Source organism: Hypomesus transpacificus, chromosome 10, assembly GCF_021917145.1.
Source record: "Hypomesus transpacificus isolate Combined female chromosome 10, fHypTra1, whole genome shotgun sequence".
Classification (NCBI taxonomy): Eukaryota; Metazoa; Chordata; class Actinopteri; order Osmeriformes; family Osmeridae; genus Hypomesus; species Hypomesus transpacificus.
In genome coordinates this window covers 11,596,861-11,619,552 of record NC_061069.1, presented here as the reverse complement: position 1 = coordinate 11,619,552, position 22,692 = coordinate 11,596,861, and the positions used below count along the sequence as shown (strand labels likewise).

Here is a 22,692-nt window from a genome sequence, read left to right as displayed (position 1 = left end):
GACATTCCCCCCGAGGCAAGTAGGGTGAAGTGCCTTGCCCAAGGACACAACGTCATTTGGCACAGCGGGGAATCGATCCGGCAACCTTCTGATTACTAGCCCGACTCCCTCACCGCTCAGCCATCTGACTGATAATAGGTCCAATCAGCATGTGCAACTGGAATGGCAGCTGGTGGGAGATGTATGGGTCCCATACTACAAGGTTAGTGTGGTTTTAGCCTGATCATGGGGGTCAATTTTAACATGCAGGGCTATCTCAGAGGTGCCCTCAAGATAGAGAATGCATGAGAAGGGCACACCTGTTCAAACAGATGTTATATATACTAAATAGGCATCTGGTTAACCTTTCGAATGGCTGGCATGTTTGTAAACAAGGTTACCTGACAGGGGTTTTCAAACTTTTCCAAGAAATGTTCCTATGTTGTGTAAAGAAGCATGTGGGTTTTCTCATCTTTAAACATTTTGCGGAAAACATTTGTAAAACCTCAAGAAACTTTTTTCGAAAATATTTGTTCAACTTTTAGAAACTTTTTTTCAAAACTTTTTTTTCCACTTCAAGTCAAAGGAGAACAGAGAACCCCAAAACAAAGTAGAGTGAAGCAGAGCAGAGTACAATAGAGTAGCTTACAGTAGAGTATAGTAGAGTCCTCATCAAGTACTCATCAATGATGCAAACCTATTTTTGGAAAATAAAGATTTTTTAAATCTATTTGAAACTGTATATTGAAAATATCTTTCAACCTTTTGAAACTTTTTGTGAAAATATTTGAAAAACCTTTAGAAACTTTTTTTTCCACAGTGGCTTGAGAGTCAATTTATTACAGGTATCTTGAAGTATGGTGGAACTATCCAAATATACCAAGTGCATCAGACAATGAGTAAATACTAGCATGAAGTTGAGTTTATAGGATGAGTTGTGGTCTGATTAGATCCTTTCATCATGTATCTGCAGTTGTTTTTATGTTTATATACAGAACCCTTTAAATGCATTGCTGAAAATTATTTGTGAAATTATGTCTTGATTTTATGTGCTTGAGGTGGTTTTCGTATGAGAAATGCCCACTTTTCAAACCTCATAATACATTGACCGTGTATCATCTGACTCCAAAATGTTCTTATTACAGATCGCTAGTAAACACAGGTAACATCTCTAAGATTTGAAGAGCGTGAACATTCAGGAAAGGATATGTATTATATATATCAAACACCTCAAATAAGTAAGCAAGACATCAGTCTCTTTTCCAATTGCAGTTGTATTGCATCGATGCACAGATACAGCACAAACACAGTCAATGAACATCAACCACATCCTATGTGCATGCCATGTCTGGAAGTCCATCCATCCATCCTCCTCTTCCCCCTCTGAGGTCAGGAGTCCCGGTTACTCGGGCATGCTGCTGCAGTTGCTCTGGTCCGTGACCTGGAGCTTGTCCACGCTGACGTTGTGAGACTTCAGGATGCTGCGTAGCTCCTCCATGGTGTCGGCGGAGAGGGTACGCTCTCTGCTCAGGATCCAGGAGAACTCCACGTGGTACAGGTTGAAGTAGTCCGTGCAGCCGTAGACTAGGGTATAATTATCATAGTCGGTGGACAGCACCCAGTAAGGACCGGGAGGCTGGTCTACATTACACAGAGAGGGAGACAAAACGAGGTGAACTGCAAAAACTGTATATGCAATAAAAATCTTGTTTCAACATTTGTAATCTAGTTGAACTTGTTTCTAGTATAAATGACTTCTCTAATGACTTAATTTAAGAAATGATAACACATATACTTTTAAGGAAACTTCTCAAGTGAAATGTTCTTACTGTACTAGCAGCCAGATTGACTAGTTTTACAGTAAGCATAAGTAAACTAATCACTGATATTTGTTTACTCTAATTTGAGAGTGCATTTTTGCACTGAAGCGCCTCTTTTTGCTTCAAATCAACGTCTAAGCCATACTCTGTGGTTCCAACTGTGGAGGTCTGAGGAAAGATTCTTACTCTCGAAGAAGCTGACCTCCAGCTTGGCGGGTTCGGCTGGGTCCTTGACCTTGGCAGTGCCAGTGACACCATTGACTCTCCCATCAACCCTGAAGGAGAAGAAGAGACAGCAAGGCAATGGGATTAGTCAACGTTGACTGAGGGAAGAGAGAGAGAGGGAGAGAGAGAGGGAGAGAGGGAGGGAGGGAGGGAGTGAAAGAAAGAAAGAAGGAAAGAAAGAAAGAAAGAGGGAGATAATATAATAAAATATCCCTAGTATTGGCTGACAGAAGTCAATTTTAAAGGTCAGTGTGTTCCACTCACAGCAGCTCCTCGTTCAGAACAGTAACCGCTCCAGGGCCCTTCAGGCTGTAGGTGGCCTGGCCGCACTCCCCCTTCTGGAAGACGGCAGGCAGCTTCTGGATCTCATACCACCTGCCCAGGTACTACAGAAGACATTAATATAGCATCACATAAAATAAAATAAAACATGTCCATTTTGACACATGGGTGGACTGGTAAAGACAATTGTCTAGCCATGTTATTTTTTCACGCTACTAACCTGGATGACTAACTTACAGGACCAAAAAGACTGAAATGTTTCATTTAGCCTCCATAGGAAATCTACTGATGTTGTTACTACGGGTGGGAATCCGGTGGGTACCTCGCGATTCAATTCGATTCTTGGGGTCACAAAACAATTCACGATTTTTTGTGATTTTTTATTAAAAAATAAAGAATTATAAAATAAACGAAAAATGAACATTGCAAAATCCCCCCCCCCCCCCAAAAAAACCTGATTTTTTACATTTGTGAATCGATGTAAATTGCTAGAAGACTGAATCGCGATTCAAATGTGACTCAATTTTTTCCCTACCCCTAGTTGTTGCCATCTACTAAACTATGGTGGATGCTGTTTGAATAGATACTTTTAAAAGTAGTTACCCTGGCAACATCGAAGTTAGCCTGGACGGGAGGGTTGGGGCATTTCCCAGAAACAAAGGTCTGAGCGCTGGCTGCCAAGACGGACAGCAGAGTCAGTGAGAGCACTTGTAGAGCCTGCATCTTCTTACTTCAACCTGGAGGAGAGCAATAACACAAAATGTGAACAGAGGTTGAGAGAGAAAGAGAGAGAGACAAATACGGACAGAGGGAGAGAGAGGGAGAGAGACAGAGAGAGAGAGAGAGAGAAAGAGAGAGAGAGAGAGAGAGAGAGAGAGAGAGAGAGAGAGAGAGAGAGAGAGAGAGAGAGAGAGAGAGAGAGAGAGAGAGAGAGAGAGAGAGAGAGAGAGAGAGAGAGAAAAAATACCCCTCGGAGATCTCTGTGGTTTGAATTAGGTATTTTGTTGTGTATTTATAGATACCAAACTACCCTTTTATTGTGCTAAATTCTGTCCCACCCCCTTGCAAGCATATAGATTTGCTATCACAGTTATTCTCATTATGGATGATTGGTGAGAAAGGAGACACCTGTAGACATTGTTTGATCTCGCAAACATGCCCTTGGCTGACCCATCTACAATGTTTAATAAATGACTGTTAGTCAAATACTTTTCTATTGAATTGTATAAACTGCTAATTATGAAAAAAATATCAATGAATTAGATATAATAAAATATATCCATCATAATATGTTTTTGTATAAAAAAATAAACATAGCCATGACTGATACAGTTGGGTAAAGGCTTGAGCTTACAAAGTCAATGAGGACCGGACAATTTAAATCAATCTTTGACAAATCGAAATGATCAGAGATATACATTAATTAATTAAAACAAACTTTTCATAAAACAATTTCATAAATTAACTTTTGCGACTCCTAATCAAAGAAAGTGTATATGCAACATTGAGGGAAAAGGTCTAATATCAGGAAGAACCTCAGATGTTTCTCAACAGATGGCAGAGTCGCAGGAGTGTGTGTGTGAGTGTGTGTGTGTGAGAGTCTGTCTGACTTTACCAAACATGAATACAAGTTAGACCCCTACTGTGTACACAGGTGTCATGCTCCAACATTTGGACTGTTTAGAGTGGCATGTGAAGGTTTAACTTTCGCAACACTGACACTTGTATAACCATTATGCAAACAATCTTTATGTATTGTATATGTATAGAAACCATGTGTAGCCACGTTCAGCGGACACACAGACTGTCTCTAGCACAGGTAAGCACCAATTTCACCACTACATGGCAAGGTGTCATGTGAAAATGCTACAGTATCCATTGTACGGAAATTAAATCCTATTGTAATTACTTTACTTTTAAGGGGTTTAGGTATTGCATATTTGTCAAGCATTAAAATATATTTGTGACAGTATTAAAACCTATTAGTTAATGCATACTTCAACTTAAGGAAACCCATAAGAACAACATGGTGAACATGAACAACGTGGACATTATTGGTTCCTCCTGACTCATTCTCACGTTCATCAACTTTCAGTTTGTAGATGTTACGTGTCTCTCTTTCTGAACCTTCTTCACTGGATTGACTGAACCTTTGTCTCAGCTCTAAGATGCAGATGTTCATGGTGCTTGGTGTCGCTCTCCTGTCCCTGTGGACCACCAGTGGCCAGACTCTCAACCCTGGGAGGTGCCCTGTGCCCTTGGTCCAGCAGGGCTTTGATGTCCCCCGGGTAAATGGATCACGCCCTGACTTCTGACGCTTCCACTCCCCAGGGCTCCTAGGAACAGGATGTACAGTGGTCCTTTCAGACAAAAATCCATAAAACATTGAACTGACCATTAGAACAGTTTTTGAATTTGTAAATGACACAGGGTAGGATTAATTGAGGCACAGACAATTATTAGAACTTCAATTTTACAGTTCTGCATACAGGATCCCCAGTTAAGAGTAATGTTTTTTTTAATGAATCTCAAAGACATTCAGTCTCCCAGTAAGTGTTTAACGCAGACTTGTCTTGTGTGTACAGTACATGGGAAGGTGGTACGACATACAGAAACTGCCTGCCGTCTTCCAGAAGGGAAAATGTAGCCAGGCCACCTACGGCCTTCAGAGTGACGGCACAGTGGAGGTCATCAATCAGTCCCTGCAGTGAGTAGACACAATGTCCATGTGTTTACCGAGCATAAGGAGTGTTGTTTGAACACATGTGGGCGATGCTGTTGCAGGTCCGATGGGGCTGTCACCTCCACGAAGGGAATCGCCCGTGTGGCATGACCTCTGACCTCTGACCCTGCCAAGCTGGAAGTGAACTTCTTCGCAGGTAGGGCCAACTTCTTCACAAGTTTCAGTCATTAACATTGAACACATATGGTCCCAAAAATCTAATACTTCCGTTTGAGTGTGGATTAGATTGATCCACTTATCTATGGTAGAAATTTCACACTTAGTCTTAACCTAAAATGTGCAGAACATAATCGAAAAATAAGCGAAATAAGTCCATCTTTTGCTTCGATGGTGTTGTCTGTTTCAGGTTCCAGACCTGCTGTCCACCGACTATGAGAGCTACAGCCTTGTGTACTCCTGCACCAACTTTCAAGACTTGCTGCATGTGGACTTTGCCTGGATCCTGAGCAGAGGGCGTAGCCTCCCCGCTGACACCGTGGAGGAGCTACGCAGCATCCTGATGTCTCACGGCATTCCTGGTGACAAGCTCCAGGTCACCGACCAGAGCGACTGCAGCAGCATGCCTCAGTGACAGAGACTCCTGAGTGAGGGAGAGGAGTGGGAATACTTGTAATGATTTCACTGTACTTTGATTCATTGAACCTCCGTAATTAAATGTCTGAATAATAAGATGTGTTTTGTGTGAGGTTGTTTTGGTATGACAATTAGAGAGAGAGAGAAACATTGGTTGCCCTTGGCTGACCCATCTACAATGTTTTAATAAATGACTGTTGGTCAAATACTTTTGTATTGAATTATATAAACTGCTAATTATGTAAGAAATATCAATGAATCAGATATAACAAATATAACCATCATAATATATTTTTGTATAAAAAAATTAACATAGCCATGACTGATACAGTTAGGTAAAGGCTTGAGCTAACAAAGTCAATGAGGACCGGACATTTTAAATTGATCTTTGACAAATCTAAATGATCAAATATATACCGTATTTTCCGGGAAACAAGCCGCATTTTCCATAACCCGCACCCCACCAGAATGGGAGCTTTGTGTTTGTAAATCGGATTTTAAACCGCACTGAAATATATGCAGCACTTGATACGGGTAACGATAGAACTACCAAGCAATGCACGAGTAGGCGATCTTACTGCATGTTGTGGATAGTATGTCCATGTGTGACAAAATCCATTGTTATGTCTACAAAATTGTTTAGATATAGTATTAGTTTAGCTAGCTTGCAAATCCCGTGGATAGCCTACCGAAGTTGAATTAGCCTATGTCGTTAGCGATGCTAGCTAACGTTGGTTTGCTACCTGTATAAAACATTTCACTGGGTCTTGCAGCTGTTTGATTTACTGAAATTATTATGAAATGTTGTTCTACTAGCTATTTGTCTACTTTAGCAAGTCACTGTATTTCGAAGCCCTGATAGTGTAACTGGGACACAGTAAACAATTCCTCTTTTAATTCCTCTTTCAATAAGTCCCCGTGCAGGTTTAAATTAGCTGCAATGTCTGTAGAAATCTTGGGACAAAGCTACTTTTTTGTTCTTAAACCGGGCTATATCCTACGCTGCTTCGAAATATAAGCCGTACAACCACAAGAAAACTGTGAAATTGGGGTACAAGCCTTGGTTTTATTTCCGAAAAATACGGTATATTACTAAAAGCAAACTTTTCATAAAACAATTTAATAAATCAACATTTGTGACTCCTAATCAAAGAAAGTGTCTATGCTACATCCAGGGAAAAGGTCAAATATCAGGAAGAACCTCAGTTGTTCCTCAACAGCGGGCAGAGTCGCAGGAGTGTGTGTGCGTGTGTGTGTGTGTGTGAGAGAAACTGCCTAAATTGACCAAACATGAATGAAAGTTAACCCCTAGTGTGCACACAGGTGATAGAGCAGGGTTTGACTATTTCCAGTGACATGTGTAGGTTCAACTGTTTCACAACACTGACACTCATTATGTAAACAATCTTTATGTATTGTATGTGTATATAAACCATGTGCAACCACGTTCATCGCACACACAGTCTCCACCACAGGTAAGTACCAATTTCACCACTATGGCAAGGTATCATGTGAAAATGCTTCAGTACCCATTGTACTGAAATTAAATCCTACTGTAAATACTTAACCTTTCAGGGTTTTAGGTATTGCATATTTGTCAAGCATTAAAATATATTTGGGACCGTATTAAAACCCATAAGAACAAGATGGTGAACATGAACAACATGGACATTATTGGCTCCTCCTGACTCATTCTCACGATCATCAGCTTTTAGTTTGCAGATGTTACATGTCTCTCTTTCTAAACCTTCCTTACAGGACTGACTGAACCTTTGTCTCAGCTCTAAGATGCAGATGTTCATGGTGCTTGGTGTCGCTCTCCTGTCCCTGTGGACCACCAACGGGCAGATGATCCTCCCTGGGAAGTGCCCTGTGCCCCCGGTCCAGCAGGGCTTTGATGTCTCTCGGGTAAATGGAGGCTCTCACTCCCCTGGGCTCTTAGGAACATGATGTACAGTGGTCATTTCAGAACTAAATCCTTAAAACCGTTGGAACTGACCATTAGAACAGTATTTTAAATTTGAAAATGACACAGGGCAAATTTAATCGCGGCACAGACCATTATCAGAACTTCAATTCTACAGTTCTGAATACAGAATCCCCAGTCAAAACAAATGTTTTTTTTTATGAATCCCAAAGACATTCAGTCTTCCAGTAAGTGTTTAACGCACACTTGTCTTGTGTGTACAGTACATGGGAAGGTGGCACGGCATACAGAAAGTTCCTGCCTTCTTCCAGAAGGGAAAATGTAGCCAGGCCACCTACGGCCTTCAGAGTGACGGCACAGTGGAGGTCATCAATCAGTCCCTGCAGTGAGTAGACACGATGTCCATCTGTTTACCGAGCATAAGGAGGGTTGTTTTTTTGTTTTTTAAAATTTTGAAATGTAACCTTTATTTAACCAGGTATAATCATTTAAGAACAAATTCTTATTTCCAAAGATGGCCTGGCAAAAAGCAAAAGCTTTTTGAGGGAGATGGGAAGGGGGCTATGGAAAAAAAATCTGGTTAAAAGCATAACGGCACACAACTACAGTAGTACAACATACAGAAGAAAAACAAGCAGGGAATTTGTACATAGGGAATCAGAGAGGATAAAAAATGTTAAAGCACAAGAACACAAAGCAAGACAGACTATTTACATCAGACAACAACCACAATAAAGACATAGACTGACTGGCAGAAATGAACAGAGGATATAGGCAGGTGAGAAACAGACAAGGCAACATTGGTGCAACAGTAGGACTGAACTAAACAATTGGCAACAGATCATACAGACAGACCATGGGGATGAATAAGACAATAATACTAAGGGGAGGGGTTAACAGGTAAAAGAGCATTTACAGCAATCGGTGAGTATGAGGGAAATTGTATTTTTGAAGGCAGGGATGGAAATGAATGTGTCGGTTGTTTGAACACGTGGACGATGTCACAGGTTCAAATCCTCCCCCTCTTCTGTTGCAGGTCCGATGGGCGTGTCACCTCCTCCGAGGGAATCGCCCGTGTGGTAGACCCCTCTGACCCTGCGAAGCTGGAAGTGAACTTCTTTACAGGTAGGGCCAACTTCTTCACAATGTTGAGGATAAGTTTTTAAGTCCTTCACATTGAACACATCTGGTCCCAAAGTTTCTATCTAACCCTTCTGTCTGAGTTTAATTCTAGTGAAATTATGAACTGTACTTGAAAGTGCATGTTGTGTGGAATTAGATTGATCCACTAATCTATGGTAGAATTTTCACAGTTAGTCAAAACCTAAAATGTGCAGAACATAATCAAAACAAGCTAAATAAGTCCATCTTGCTTTTTGCTTCAATGGTGTTGTCGGTTTCAGGTTCCAAACCCGGCCCTTACTGGGTGCTGTCCACCGACTATGAGAGCTACACCCTTGTGTACTCCTGCACCAACGTTGAAGACCTGCAGCACAGGGTCTTTGTCTGGATCATGAGCAGAGAGAGGACCCTCTCCGCCGACACCGTGGAGGAGCTGCTCAGCATCCTGAGGTCTCAAGGCATCTATGACCAGCTCCAGGTCAGCAACCAGAGCGACTGCAGCAGCATGCCTCAGTTACAGAGAGACTGCTGAGTGAGGGAGAGGAGTGGGAATACTTGTAATGATTTCACTGTACTTTGATTCAATAAACCTCCCTTATTAAATATCTGAATTATAAAACATGTTTTGTGTGAGGTTATTTTGGGATGAAAATAATTTTGATTTAGATTTCCACACGTGCTGTGAAAATTGTGTGTTGCTTCCAAACAAAACCATCAATTATTCCCTCTGCAAATAAATACCCACCACAGAAAATACCCATCACAGGCAGTAGAGAATACAAAAAAGCTGATCTCAAAGGCCTCAGAAGGCCTGGAAATCCTCACAAATCTCACAAAAACATCCTAGAAAAGAATCTGTCCACCCGAAAGAAGAGGCCAGCCAGACAGATTGTTTTATAACATTTATCCTGGTGTGTCCCCCATGACTTTAATTAGATAATTGTTTACTTTATGTCAGAAATAAGCCCTGGTGTCGACAATGGAACTCATTCAGGTCTAAGTGCAGCGTGACCTAAGGAAGCCAACGTCTCTTATAAATACACAGTGTCCAGAGCTGCACCAGATTTGTAGACCTAGAGCCCACAGAGGTAAGACAAGATGTTTATTATTTACAGATAATATTGGATGTCATGTACATTGGCATGTACATTTTGTTTAGATGTATAGATTGTGAATACTTGTTATTTGCTGTTTACTGTTTACTTAATATCTTTAGCGGGAATTTGTAATTGTATTTTTAATACATTTTATTTTCATATGACTTGACTAGAGGATAGCAGAAGTGTCCATGGTTGTACATTTTCAAATAAACCATCCAATCTCACATGCTGTACTATAGCCCTTGTTAAAGTTTAATTACAGATATAGCATAAATATCTATAATCTAATGCTTAATGTTCCTGCATACTCTCGGGATGCTTAAGCTTAAGAACTGCTGGATGCAGACAAATCGAATTTTAGACAAGGGCGTAGGTTTGGTTGGAACATTGGAACACACAGATACGTGACAACAACAGGCGTCTTTGCTCTTGATTTACATTTGAACTCAAAACATTGTCGATTCCTCTCAGATGACAGTCACCCTGGGAAACATGAGGCTATCTTTTACCCTCGTTCTGGCCCTTCTCTTGCCCCTCATCAGTGCCCAGGTGCCCCATTGGGGCCCATGCCCAGAACCATCAGTCCAAGCTTCTTTCAGCATCAAGAAGGTACCACACCACCTCTTATTTTATCTGACCGATGAGGACATATCTTGACCCCTATACTGTACATGTAAAAGTACATAAGTACAAAAAAGATGGCTACTTTCTCTAGTTGTTTAACCCTAAATTACATGGCTAGAACCATGCACACAAGATTTTGCTGAATCTGTGTGTGTGTTTTATTTTCTGCCTGATTCTAGTTTATGGGAAGATGGTTTGAAATCGCTAAGCTGCCGGCCCAGTTTGAGAAAGGAAGGTGCATTGAAACCAACTTCACCATGAAGCTTGATCAAACGATTCGAGTTGTCAGCTCAGAAATACTGTGAGTATCAGCACTTACAGTAATGAATACAAGATAACAAACCAGTTAGACGGTTTTATCTTGAGCTCGATTAAAGACGTAAGCTTATTTCTGTATTATATAGTGCAGTTAGTGGATACATATTTTGATACTGACATGAGCTTTTAACCCTTTCATATTCTAACACTGACAGAAAAGGAGAGGTGAGAACTATTGAGGGGACAGGAGTCACCGAGGATCTGAAGAATCCTGCCAAGCTTGGGATCAGCTACTCCTATGGTGAGTGTGTGTGTTTGAGTGTGTGTGTGTGTGTTTGTGTGTGTGTGTGTGCGTGTCAGTGTGTGCTTAACCCTTGTTTTCGTTGACCTTATAAGAAGGATAATGTGATCGCATTGGTTTAATCTAGCCTTCACTGAAATACTGAAATAAACATTTGCGTTGTTTCTGTGTGTCCCACAGTCCTGCCTTATTCCCCATACTGGATTTTGTCCACGGACTACGACAATTTTGCCTTAATCTACTCCTGTACTGACGTCCTGAGACTGTTCCATGTGGACTTCGCCTGGATCCTCAGTCGCACGAGAACTCTACCAGCGGCTACCATTGAAAAATCAAGGGCAACTTTTAGCAACAACAACATTGACGTTAGCAGAATGATCGCTAGCAGGCAGCAAGGGTGTGACAAGACACTTTGAGTGATCTTTAGTTGAAATTTTAGGGCAGAATTATTAGTCTGTTTACTGGATCAATTTACTTAAATAAACTCACACGTCCAAGTTATGTTACGAAGACAAATGTAGGCTATATGCTTCAGTGATGGGTTTTCAGACGTTTTTCTTGAGCGGATCCGAATTGTAATGTACAGTAATTTCGTCGTTTGTATTTAAAAGCTATTTTATTCAGGCATACAGTACATTTGTGTCGTATCACAAGAAGTTAACTGACCTAATTCACATGTTTATGCCATAAAGTGAAAACGTGAGGTCACGTATTAGATTTAATAAAGTTCAATGATTAATTGATTGCCTCAAGACCTTTCTCTCGGTCATGCAGCACTGGCGGACGTCTACTGCCACCATGTGGTTTGAGACACGTTTAGGGAGTTCGATATGTGAACTCAAGTTTAAGTGAGGTAGCCAACAGTATTAGTGTATAATGCTGCATTATTGTAAAGCACAGTTGTATAACCTAGAAGGCCATGCGTAAATATTGATGCGATTTTCTGACTAAGTCGCTAGTGCCAGCAGTGTGTAGCCTCAATGGTTGCTGATGTCCCTCGAAATTGAAAAGCCTTCGCTTGAAACAATATAGGCCTACTTCGTGTAGCTATATTTTTTAGGCTTTTTACTGAAAAGAAAAGCACTGTTTGTTACAACTAGCAGCTTTTCTTTGATACACTGGCACTTAGTATAGGCTACTGTAGAGCCTAAGGACATACTTTCATTTTCTGGGCTGAGAACAGCAGAGGCCTTTTTTCTAACGACCTCCAACAAATCAGTTTAATTCATCGAACGTGTCCTCCCCGGCTCCCAGGTCCCTGGCTCGCCTAGGCTGTAGTCTATTAAGGTGCACATGAAAATCTTATAGGATAAATTCAGTTGTACTCCGCTCACAACAAGATTTCTGTGGATCATTTCAACAGATTAAAGAAGATTGACACCGAACCTCATCCTGTTTTCTTAAAAAAATGTTTTGAATAGTTTTAGAGTTGAAGAGTTTTAAGGGCACATTGAATCTATTAGCAGATACTTTCCACTTGTAGACTTCTGAAGTCTGTTGGCTCTGGGGCAGCAGGAAAAGCTTTACTGCCCTCCATTTTTACAAAGTGAGTTGTATCATGGAGTGTGATCCTTGCCCTGGGGCCAAACAACATCAAACAGGCATGGCTTCTCCCATATGCCACACAGATCCATCCCAGACCTCCACTGCGGGAACACTTAGACTCGTTAGGTGTGCATGCTCACTTTAGGAGACCGGCTTTACTGATTTTAAATAGGTATCCAGTGTCTTGTTGGAAAGATCCCAAAACTAAAGTGGAAAAAGTGTTATTTTGTCAACCAGACAGATAGCTGATATCTTGAATCCAGGAGCTATTGCAATCAAGGTTATGGACAAACTGATGTTTAGATGTTGATCAACAGGAGAAAATATGAAGTTCACATATCTACTCAAAGACATGTGCACCACCCATACACTGTTGTGACTCTCTAAATTGATGTTTCCCCCAATGCATTTCACAAAAGCAGATTGAGAAGGCTTGCAATGTGTCTACAAATGTGTCTTATAAAGGTAAAATAAAATGTACAAAAATCTTCAACTTGACATAGGAGGGGAAAAAAACAAACATTTAAGTGCCTAGTTTATCTGGGGGAACAGGTAATACATGTGTGTTTCATAGGTAAAGTCTTTCATTTTCGTCAAGTGTTGTTGTTTTTGTGTGTAGCTGTGGTTTTAGATGACAGCTTTTATGCACAGAAAACGGAACGTAGACTGAGAACAAAGACAGCTCAGTGCTGTCTGCATACCACAGTCTTATGAGAGCTGACATGTGACATGCCTCCAATGGTTCATGTCATTTTGATGCAAAGACCGACATGAATAGTTAAAGTTTATATGGTTCAGTCTTCTAAATAACCCAAATGTGGGTTTTAAGGTAAAAAATGTATTTCTATAAGATTACTGTAGGATTAGACGATATCCTGGTCGTGTCCGTACAGAGTTCTCAGATTGACCTTTGACCTTGACTCAGACACCCAGGAAGGAACTGGAAACAAGTGCTTTCCCAGAGGTCTTTGCTTTTATCTCCTTGCTCCTCTGCGACCCAACGTTCCTACTTAAAACTTAATAGGAAAATACTTTGCTTGCATGATGTTGAAATATGGCTGACATGACATCATTTGTTATGTTTCATCTGTCTTCCCAGGTTTTGAAGACCTCTTTGACGATGATGACATCGTAAAATGTTTCAACATCTTTAAAGTTTTGATATGTTAACAGATAAGTGTACAAAACTCTATTTTCATCCTTTTTTACTTGCCAGACTATCAATTTAAAGTGTAAATGACATATCATTTTCATTCATGTAAGTTCCAGGTTTGAACAAATTCTTTAAAAAAGTCAACACTGGCTCCAGATGTTGTGAAATTCTTCAAATCCCCCAAATTACTCCATATATGGTATGCAAAAATTATGAGTTTCTGTTCGTGTTCTAAACTGCTTCCAGACTGGATTGTAGGTTTCTAAGCATTGAAGAACACCTGTTTTAAAAATAATTACATATGTGATTTCAGAGTCCTATATGTAGTCAACTTAAACTTACTGCAGATGGCAAATGATGAATTGAGGTCTGCAAAAAAAGTAAAAAATGACAGAATTATTTATGCTCACACAAATCACTCTATCACAATCTCACAATATGTACAGTATGCCTCTGTATTAAATACAGCACATTCTGTGACATTGTGTTAATATGTATTAACTATTGAAAAAGTTTTATAGAGTTTTATGAAAGTTCTATTATAATCATAATAAAAACTCATAAAATAAAATTATTGTTGTGTACAGGCCTATTACATGTTAAGGAGCACAATAATAAAACTGCTTATGTGAACGTGGTTGTCAGGGCGTCATTATTTTTACAACAAGGGTCTGGTTTTCTAATGAGTTTTCCTTTCACATGCAGTTTTTAACAGCTTTCTAAGCCTTTCACACAAATCTTTTTTCCCCCCATCTTTATAAAAAAAAGATTTTTCTGTATTTTGTTGTTATGGCTGCAATAGCATTAAATACAATTTGTGACATTAAATTCAATACTTTTCCAGTAGGACACATACTATCCCTTAATGACATGAGAAGTACAAAGAAAAAGGTAAGCTAAATGCCACACACCTTAACATAGGGAATTATGGGGGGGTTTAGGGGGGTCTGACCCCCCCAATTAAGACTTGGACCCCTCCAAAAGAGGTAAATTCAACAGGTTGGGGGGGTCAATACAAGCCCTGGGGAAGAAATTCACTCCCCCGATTGTCATTGTATAATTCGCACACTGCATGTATACATATGTATACACACATAACATACAGTATCTGAACATAAATGTAATTGCAACAGAAATCAAAATTCAACATTTTCACTGTATCTTTCAAAAGTATCAAGAGAGATTGAGATAGAGATTGTCCCCATTGATCAACATGCTTGGTCAAACTTATGTATTAGATTCACAAAGAGGGCCATTGCATTCAGAGTGAAATGGGATGTTCTTACATAAGAGACCATCACTTGATATAAACCTGCAACAGCTTTCTCTGGCTTCATCAAATGTTTTTGCATCTCTCAGAGACCAGGTGGACTGGTGGCAAAAAAAACTACTTGTGTGATTTCTGTTATTTGCTTTATTCAGTCTTCTCTTTCAGAACACACATACATTGACATACAGTAACAGTCTCTCCTATACTGTTACCCCAAAACAGTTACTCCTGACTGTAATTGAGCAAGAGATGTTCACAAGCCGTTTGTCTTCGGGAATCACATTTTTTTTCTTCTTTTTCTGTCTCCTATATGTCTTCTGTATGTCATCATGCACATAAATTCCATCTCAGAGCAGACACTTTTATCCAACACATAAATAACACCCAGTGGATGCTCCTTCAGCAGACTTGTCTTACTGTTCACCTCGCCCTAATTACAGGACCCCCATTGGCTGGCCCAACGGTACAGGAGCCAATCCTGTCGCTCCTAACAGCGTGCTTCAGCCATATGACATGCCTTTTTGTTTTTAATGATTAAAGGGCTCCTTAAAAATGTTGCCCAGCCCAACTGTCCCATACAGGGAGCAGAGAGATAAAGTGAACACATCCCAGGCTAACATCACGTCCTCAGCACTCAGTCCAGAGAGCCTGCAGCGGCTCTTGAGGTGATCCTAGGAGGTCTGAACATTCAACACCTTACAGGTAGGGGTCCAGCAATTCTTGTTTTTTGACCAAAACTGGGTAATGTGTGGACAGAAAAAATGCTTTTCAGTGCTTTTGTAACTGAATTGAGATGTACTTTGTTGAGGTTACGGTTACAGTCACAGCCCAAAGTATTGTGAGCAAATACAGTTTCTCAGTTCACAGTAGTTCAGCTTCGAGTTCCACTAACTCTCATATTTTCTGTCTTTTCACTTAACATGATCTTTTTACTTCAGTGGACCTTCTTGACTTGTATACAGTAGCTACAAACGGACATTTCACAGATTCCATTTGAGATCAAGTACTTTACCTTAAAGTTAATCACCTAACAAGGCACTGAGAGGAGACTATCAGTATCCCATTTCAGAGGTCATGTCTCTGGACTCGAAGGTAACTGTTTGTCCCACTGGATCCCCTGAGACAGAATCTCCTCCATCTACCTTAGGAAAAGAAAGGAGACAGAAAATGGCGCCTGTTGGCAGACGGTGGTCTTCCCTGATCTACACTGGAATCCTGCTGGCAGTTGTCTTATTACCAGGTGATATTTCAAGGTTTCATTGTCTAAGCTGTCATATACACGTTAACTGGTAGGCAAACAAAAGGAAATTACTCTAGCCACAATACACTGCAGCTGTCTCCCATAAAGCCAAAGTCTCATGAAACTTTATGCAAACAGTATTACCAACAAATCATTGATAAAGTGTATACAAATAGATTTATGAGATGACTAAATGTCAGTGATGATGGATAGTCGTAGATCGTTAGATGAAATATAATGGATTCAGATGATCGTTCGTTACAGCCTTTTATGTGTGTTTCACTCTGCCAGGACAGTATGTCATTAATACTTCAGAGCAGCATTATTTGTCCTTGGTGAAGGTGAGCGACTGAGGGCTTATGTATAATCAGCTGACTGTGCTTTTTCCTCCAAGTCGTAAAGTTCTAAAGGCAACCCCTGCCGCTAAGTACATACGTGTGGAGCTGTGATGCCCGCTGAACATGTCACCCCCTCGTCATCTTCACAATGTTTCAATCATTGGAGTGGAGGGTGTGTGTGTGTGTGTGTACGTGTTGGGTTGCTTTGAGCATGTTGCTTTGTAGTTTTATGGCTCGACTTTCAGTGGGCCCCCCAATATCAGGAGCACACAACCCCCCCCCGTTGCGACCCCGTATACTTGTGATTGTGTTCAAAGGTAGGCAGCCGCGTGGGGGTCTGCAGGACGCTGCCCCGCGCCTGCCGTCGACTCCCCTCCTCCTCGGGCTTGTTAGCGGGTCAGCATTTTCCCCTGCTGTAGGAGGGAACACAACATCTGGTTCCAGTCCTCTCATGTCCCTGTTTCTGTTTTACAGAGTTGCTGGGGGCCATGCCTGTGGGGCAGCCGGAGCAAGGGGAGGGTGAGTGAGAGGAACATGCTGAGTCTGGATGTATTGCTCATGAAGGATGGGAGATGCAACGCCTGTATGGTACATTCATAAACACACACACACAGCTTTACATAGGATTTATCGACATTCTCCGTTTTTGATCAGACACTGCCGTATCTAGTGAGGTGAAAAGCCATGCCATGGCCAACCTGAAGAAGCTGGTTCGCAACACGAGAAGCCTGCCCCAGTTCAAGCATCTGCCAGACTTCTGGGGGTGGTACAAGTACTTCATGGAGACTGGAAATCAGGAAGGAGTGAGTGACAGCGGGAACGATTATTATTAGACTTTTTTGTTCTCTGGGTACAAAATAACTTGACATTTTGACAGTTTGACAGTCAGTCAATCTTGGGTAAAGGGTTAGTATGTACACTGTATGAAAGGAACCAAGGAAAGTCATTCCCGTCGTATTATTTCCTGATCTTGATGTCTTTCCCTCCCTCCCTCTCTCCCTCTCTGTGTGCCCCAGGTAGAGGACCTGGACCGTATGTACATGGCTTACCTGCAGAACAAGCACAGATCTGAGGAAAGCCCCACCTTCAACCACTACCTCACCCACCTCAGCGAGATCTACAAGTCGTGCGCCGACTCGGACGACCCCGAGTGCATCGCAGAGTCCACCAGCAAGCCCAAAGCCAAGTTGGTCATGCCCGCTCCCGTCAAAGCAGCCCCCGCCAGGCTGTGCAACCCCTACTACGACCCCTACTGCCTGTTCCCTCTGCGGCCCAAGGCCGCAGCCCCAGAGCCTGCCCCGGCCCCGGCCAAAGTCCCAGCTCCCATCCTGACCCCCATGCTGCCCATCCCCATGAAGTCCCCCACAGGTTTCTACTACTACGCCCCTGTCCTGGAGTCCTTCCTGAGCGCCGAGCAGAAGACGGAGCTCCTACGCATCTGCAACCCCTCCGACGTCGAGTGTCTCCAGTACCACTTGCGTGCCGCCTACGGGTACCGCCCCGCCCCCGGCCCCGCCCCGTCCTACTCGGCCCTGGGCTGCGACCCCACCAGGGACCCCTACTGTAAGCCCCTGCTGGTGCAAAAGGCCCCCACCGGCTACTACCACCTGTACCCCACCTGCAACCCCGAGATCGACCCCCTGTGTGTGGCCAACGTGGCCTCCCCGCCAGCGCCCGCTCCTGAGGCTGCTGCGGTCGAACAAGCCCCCAAGGAGCAGCACTGCAACCCCCTCTTCGACGAGGGCTGCAACCCCCTGACCGCCACCAAGTTGTCCAGCCTCACCAAGCCCGTGCTGGAGTACACCCCCAAGGATGAGCCGGCGCCCCCCGCCCTCGCCCCTGCCCCATTCCGCCCCGCCCTGGCGCCCTGCGACCCCACCTACGACCCCTTCTGCCTGCTGAGGGCAGCTGCCGCCCTGCGTAAGCCACTCCAGCTCCTGCCCCAGTACGAAGTCCGCTCCCGCCTGGGGGTCAAGGGCAAGACGAAGGAGGGGTACGACTGCTACATCCACTACGACGAGGGCTGCGCGGTCGTGGAGGCCAGCGATGATGCCAAGGCTGCTGCACCCGCCCCCGCCGCCCCTGCCTGCCACCCGTTTGACCCGGCCTGCAGCAAGTTCGCTGCTCCTGCCCCCGCCGCCGCCGGCCCCTCCAGGAACGGTGTGATCGAGCCACACCCCGACTGCGACCCTGAGGTCGACTACAACTGCCGCCTGCGTCGTGCCAACCCCGCCGCCGCCGCCGCCGATGAACCCGCCCAGCAGGAGGAGCCGAGCCACGAGGCCGGAGCGCCACACCCCTTCGCTGGCTACGCAACTCCCGAGTACGCCGGCCCACGGTTCGAAGACTTCCTCAGGGGATACATGAGCCAGTACAGGAAGAAGTGAATCATCTGAGTTACACGGTCATGATAACGAGCCATTATATGTGTCGCACTGGCACACTCCCACTCACACACACACACAGTCTAGCAGGGTGACATGGTTCGATCAACACTGACACCCAGATCTGGGATCCAAAACTCTGATCACAGAGATATCATATGTCCCGATATGTTCCAGTTCCAGTCAGTTATATTAATGGGCTATACGTTTCTATAGGTTTTATGGTCAAAACTAGGTAAAATGTGTGAATTAAACACAACATTGTATGTCTGCAGGAGCAGTTCTCTGTGTAGACGGTGTGTGTTCTAGAGTAGAGTACTGTACTTGAAGGTGGATTAGTCATAATTCATGTGTATGCAAAGTATCTCCTCGTGTTGTACATTGATTTGTGAACATTATTCTCTCTAAAGTGTATTTAATGTTGTTTTCATAGCTTTTCTGTAACTGTAGACCTCAAACACACTCCACTATTTTGTTTTTTTTTAAGTTCAAAATAAAGACATGTTCTGAAACTAAGCTGGCATTTACTTCTGAGGACATGATAACCTATTGCTCTGAAAAGTCAAGTCAAAAGCACATCCAACCAAATTGTAAAGAAACATTGAAAATAAAACAAGATTATTTTTTTCAAGTGACCTTGACAGCTTAAAACTGTACCATAAGATACACTGTATGTATTACTGTACTGACACAGACCCACATGCAAGTCACAAACTCTATCCCACTGCTGTCTTGTCTTACACATTGCCACTTCACTTCACGTACTCTTAACAACACAAATTCTTAACATGTTCAAGAAGTAGAGAGGCTGAGATGAAAAGCTCTGAGAATCAACCTTTTTGGCACTGTACAGAACTGACAGACCAATAAACAACAAAGACCCAGCAACTCCAGCTTTGAGCTTTCAGTTCAATTGTGTCATCTTGATCAAGATGTTGGATCAATTTTGCGCATAAACTAAGGACTGAATAAGACTGTTGTAGGGATGCGTACCATGGCTATCAATTTGCATAACAGTATCTGTGTCAAACAGAGGGGTTCGAGGCCTACCCTGTGGTTGAGCTGTCACCAACGTGCTACACCCTAGGCTGAGGGCTACGGCCGCTGCTGACAGTTTTAAAGGCAGCTAGCACGCAGCGGGACACAGTAATGAGTACCTGAACGTCAACACGCTCCGTTGGAAGCCGGGGGAAATATGCTCCCTAATTGCAGGTGTCTACTAGTAAACGTTTGGTTTTATGGAGGGGTTCTCCTTTCCTCGGGTTGAAACGGACCTTCCTCTTCGCGTGTTCAGCTGCATTCGGCAGTAAAAAAAAAAAAAGATGACGTTTAGAAGCGGAGGGAGACTGACTGACTAGTTGTAACAGCTCAACATTTAAACAATGATTACGAGGCGTCCTTCAAAATATAAAGAAATGAAGGAAGCGACTGTTAGGCTTACTACTACTTCCACAAGGGGGCATCAGAAACTCACTACGTTCTCTTAAGCAGTAATGAATCAAGTGCCACAGGACAGGGGATGTGCAGAGTAATGTTACACTCCCTTGGTAAAAAGATCACGAAGAGAGAATGCTGTTGTTTATAATCGAATTGTATAAAAACTATTCTCCGAAGGCTCAAGATCAAATCATTGTCTGAAGAAATGAGAGGAAATAGAATATCTTATGAATTAATTTATTTCACACCTCTGAGAATGAATTGATTGGGATTCAGATTTTATCATGTTATAAAATGACTTTCAGCAATTCAGTGCGTGGAACGTATTTATCAAAATGAATATTCCTAGATAGGCATTTATTGTTAATTACTGACTAATAATTCCATGTAATGAGACAGTCTACATATATGCCTGTCTGTCTCCTTCTGTCATGGGGATTCATGTGGTTCTCTGCTGTAAATTCCTTCAACAGCATTTAAATATTACATGATAATAGGATTGAAAACCCCCATGCTGAATTATAAAAGGATTCACTGTACATGTATCCTATCCAAACTGCCCATGTCATGGTAATTTGCTGCTTGTTCATGAAGCACAAAAAGTCTCTTTACTTCTTCAGTACACCACCAGAACTGTAACCTTAAAATATGATTGCAATCTGAACATCATTTATTTTCAGGCTTTACTCTAGCTTTCATAAGCAGCTACATGGCCAATGGGAGCAATAGAGTTGACATGGACTAATAACTCTTTGGGCTGGTTTCCAGCTGGACAAATCTGAAATTGGAGTGGGCTGGAGGAGATATGTGTGTTTGGAGGGCTGTCAGATGCCCAGGGAAGTCTTAACCTTCCATTTACAGAACCACAGAGAATCCCTTTCCACTGCAGTGATAAAGTCAACTGCCGTTATGAGGCATGGAATTTAATTTCCTTTTCTATGTATCGCTGTCGAGTTTTCTCTCTGATAGGTAAGGGACAATAAAAGCAGAGCTATAAGTGCACTGATGTGTTACTTATTGCTTGATTTGTCAGCACCAGTTCAGTGTCTGTGTTGTGAAACACTACAAACTGGAGCAGGAATAGTGTGTTTACAGGTCGCTGGCTTTATAGTGTCTGGGACTGTAGGCTCTGCTGCCACTGTAGGTTACACACTGCTGTAACTATTTCAGTGATGGAATTTTAAAGTAGGGATAATTAAATGGGGATTGACTCGGGGGTGGAGAACCTGAATGTTGTTGTAATGGCTTGTTGTTGATGTCAAATAAATCATGTTAAAGTGGTCTGGGATGCTGTTAAGATCTCTGGTTTTGGATGACAAGATTGAATGAAAAGAAGGTGGGAATGTTGGACAGAGGGCCTGGGATCAGTGAACTAACAGTATTTTATTAATTGTTCTGAGGACAAAAATTCTGTTTACATGTATTTGTTTTTATGGTTGCGTGATCGTTCAGTTGTTTTTGTTTGATGTGGTGTTTGAAATGGTTTCCTTTCACACGTTTCCAGATCCAGTAGAAACTCTGTAAAAGATCACGTGTGAAGGCAAGATGTAGCTTTCTAAGAGGAGCAACAGTAAACTGCAGTCAACTGAGGTTATGAAACCTTATACCAAACTCAAACCCACATTTCTCTTCCCACCTTGAAGTATATTCCTTGAAGATTTCATTACTTTTCAATTTAAAAACATAGCTGAGCCTCACAGCAAGATGCCAATTGTGAAGAGGAGCCCCACAGAGATCTGTATTCTTGTATATTATTGCATGTACTTTCCAAATCTATTTTCACACAAACATTGGCAGTAATAAATAAATAGAGGAAATCTGACTGTTGCTGTTTTCTTTCTCTATACTCCCTGTGGTGTTGCGAGCCAGTAATTATACTGTACCAAGCAATTGTGTTCCAACTTTTTGATATTATGCATGCGGTAGATTAACCTGTTGAATTGCTTATATTGTTGCTCATCCCCTGTTATCTCATTCAGAGCTAAATAGAAGTGCTCACTTTTTACAATTTGAATTTGATCTTTGAAACATAACCAAACTTTAGATATTTTTATTCCAAGACCAATGTCAAGCAGTTAAAAGCCTTGGATAAATGATTACCAGACTGAACTAAAACAATGCCTTTAAATCAATATGCCTATACCCCTACATGTGGGTAGTAATCAAAGATTTGAGAACCAAAGACATCAAGTATGTTCACAAAGCACATGATGTGAGGACGTTGTCATATTGTCTTGTGACATTACTGTCCATCACTTCCTCTTGTGACATTACCCTCCATCACTTCCTCTTGTGACATTACCCTCCATCACTTCCTCCAGGGGAGAATGCAACGCATGTGAGATATTGATGGTTGTCACAAGCCCTGATC

At 42.2% G+C, this 22,692-nt stretch overlaps 5 protein-coding genes across 5 annotated transcripts; 4 read left to right on the top strand and 1 right to left on the bottom strand.

Moving 5' to 3' along the window:
• Window positions 1–1,233: 1,233 nt before the first annotated feature.
• On the bottom strand, window positions 1,234–3,316 carry LOC124473199 (apolipoprotein D-like). Its single transcript, XM_047028535.1, has 5 exons — window positions 3,274–3,316; window positions 2,910–3,043; window positions 2,289–2,410; window positions 1,986–2,074; window positions 1,234–1,620 (listed from the first exon to the last, which is right to left on the bottom strand). Exons 2-5 carry the CDS (start codon window positions 3,027–3,029, stop codon window positions 1,382–1,384), a joined length of 570 nt encoding a protein of 189 aa, XP_046884491.1. The 5' UTR covers window positions 3,030–3,043; window positions 3,274–3,316; the 3' UTR covers window positions 1,234–1,381.
• A 740-nt stretch (window positions 3,317–4,056) lies between these two features.
• On the top strand, window positions 4,057–5,781 carry LOC124473200 (apolipoprotein D-like). The gene is made up of 5 exons (XM_047028537.1): window positions 4,057–4,125; window positions 4,468–4,594; window positions 4,892–5,013; window positions 5,091–5,185; window positions 5,396–5,781. Exons 2-4 carry the CDS (start codon window positions 4,475–4,477, stop codon window positions 5,137–5,139), a joined length of 291 nt encoding a protein of 96 aa, XP_046884493.1. The 5' UTR covers window positions 4,057–4,125; window positions 4,468–4,474; the 3' UTR covers window positions 5,140–5,185; window positions 5,396–5,781.
• A 1,294-nt stretch (window positions 5,782–7,075) lies between these two features.
• Window positions 7,076–9,290, top strand: LOC124473195 (apolipoprotein D-like). Its single transcript, XM_047028532.1, has 5 exons — window positions 7,076–7,097; window positions 7,381–7,530; window positions 7,813–7,934; window positions 8,586–8,674; window positions 8,953–9,290. The coding sequence occupies exons 2-5, from the start codon at window positions 7,411–7,413 to the stop codon at window positions 9,201–9,203; spliced, it is 582 nt and encodes a 193-aa protein (XP_046884488.1). The 5' UTR covers window positions 7,076–7,097; window positions 7,381–7,410; the 3' UTR covers window positions 9,204–9,290.
• Window positions 9,291–9,718: 428 nt separating this feature from the next.
• On the top strand, window positions 9,719–11,695 carry apoda.1 (apolipoprotein Da, duplicate 1). Its single transcript, XM_047028533.1, has 5 exons — window positions 9,719–9,759; window positions 10,243–10,380; window positions 10,575–10,696; window positions 10,869–10,954; window positions 11,135–11,695. The coding sequence occupies exons 2-5, from the start codon at window positions 10,243–10,245 to the stop codon at window positions 11,368–11,370; spliced, it is 582 nt and encodes a 193-aa protein (XP_046884489.1). The 5' UTR covers window positions 9,719–9,759; the 3' UTR covers window positions 11,371–11,695.
• A 5,034-nt stretch (window positions 11,696–16,729) lies between these two features.
• On the top strand, window positions 16,730–19,435 carry and2 (actinodin2). The gene is made up of 4 exons (XM_047027162.1): window positions 16,730–16,817; window positions 16,975–17,019; window positions 17,155–17,303; window positions 17,517–19,435. Exons 1-4 carry the CDS (start codon window positions 16,730–16,732, stop codon window positions 18,885–18,887), a joined length of 1,653 nt encoding a protein of 550 aa, XP_046883118.1. The 3' UTR covers window positions 18,888–19,435.
• The last annotated feature ends 3,257 nt before the right edge of the window (window positions 19,436–22,692 follow it).

Bases quoted from the DNA above. Each gene is read 5' to 3' on its own strand.
- LOC124473199 (XM_047028535.1), bottom strand. From the start codon at position 3,029: ATGCAGGCTCTACAAGTGCTCTCACTGACTCTGCTGTCCGTCTTGGCA. The intron at 2,411-2,909 runs GTAACTACTTTT...TGTCTTCTGTAG, and splicing joins CTAACTTCGATGTTGCCAGG to TACCTGGGCAGGTGGTATGA. The intron at 2,075-2,288 runs GTGAGTGGAACA...CTTCTCCTTCAG, and splicing joins GTTCTGAACGAGGAGCTGCT to GGTTGATGGGAGAGTCAATG.
- LOC124473200 (XM_047028537.1), top strand. From the start codon at position 4,475: ATGCAGATGTTCATGGTGCTTGGTGTCGCTCTCCTGTCCCTGTGGACC. The intron at 4,595-4,891 runs GTAAATGGATCA...TTGTGTGTACAG, and splicing joins AGGGCTTTGATGTCCCCCGG to TACATGGGAAGGTGGTACGA. The intron at 5,014-5,090 runs GTGAGTAGACAC...ATGCTGTTGCAG, and splicing joins GTCATCAATCAGTCCCTGCA to GTCCGATGGGGCTGTCACCT.
- LOC124473195 (XM_047028532.1), top strand. From the start codon at position 7,411: ATGCAGATGTTCATGGTGCTTGGTGTCGCTCTCCTGTCCCTGTGGACC. The intron at 7,531-7,812 runs GTAAATGGAGGC...TTGTGTGTACAG, and splicing joins AGGGCTTTGATGTCTCTCGG to TACATGGGAAGGTGGCACGG. The intron at 7,935-8,585 runs GTGAGTAGACAC...CTTCTGTTGCAG, and splicing joins GTCATCAATCAGTCCCTGCA to GTCCGATGGGCGTGTCACCT.
- apoda.1 (XM_047028533.1), top strand. From the start codon at position 10,243: ATGACAGTCACCCTGGGAAACATGAGGCTATCTTTTACCCTCGTTCTG. The intron at 10,381-10,574 runs GTACCACACCAC...GCCTGATTCTAG, and splicing joins CTTCTTTCAGCATCAAGAAG to TTTATGGGAAGATGGTTTGA. The intron at 10,697-10,868 runs GTGAGTATCAGC...TAACACTGACAG, and splicing joins GTTGTCAGCTCAGAAATACT to AAAAGGAGAGGTGAGAACTA.
- and2 (XM_047027162.1), top strand. From the start codon at position 16,730: ATGGCTCGACTTTCAGTGGGCCCCCCAATATCAGGAGCACACAACCCC. The intron at 17,020-17,154 runs GTGAGTGAGAGG...GTTTTTGATCAG, and splicing joins GCAGCCGGAGCAAGGGGAGG to ACACTGCCGTATCTAGTGAG. The intron at 17,304-17,516 runs GTGAGTGACAGC...TGTGTGCCCCAG, and splicing joins AGACTGGAAATCAGGAAGGA to GTAGAGGACCTGGACCGTAT.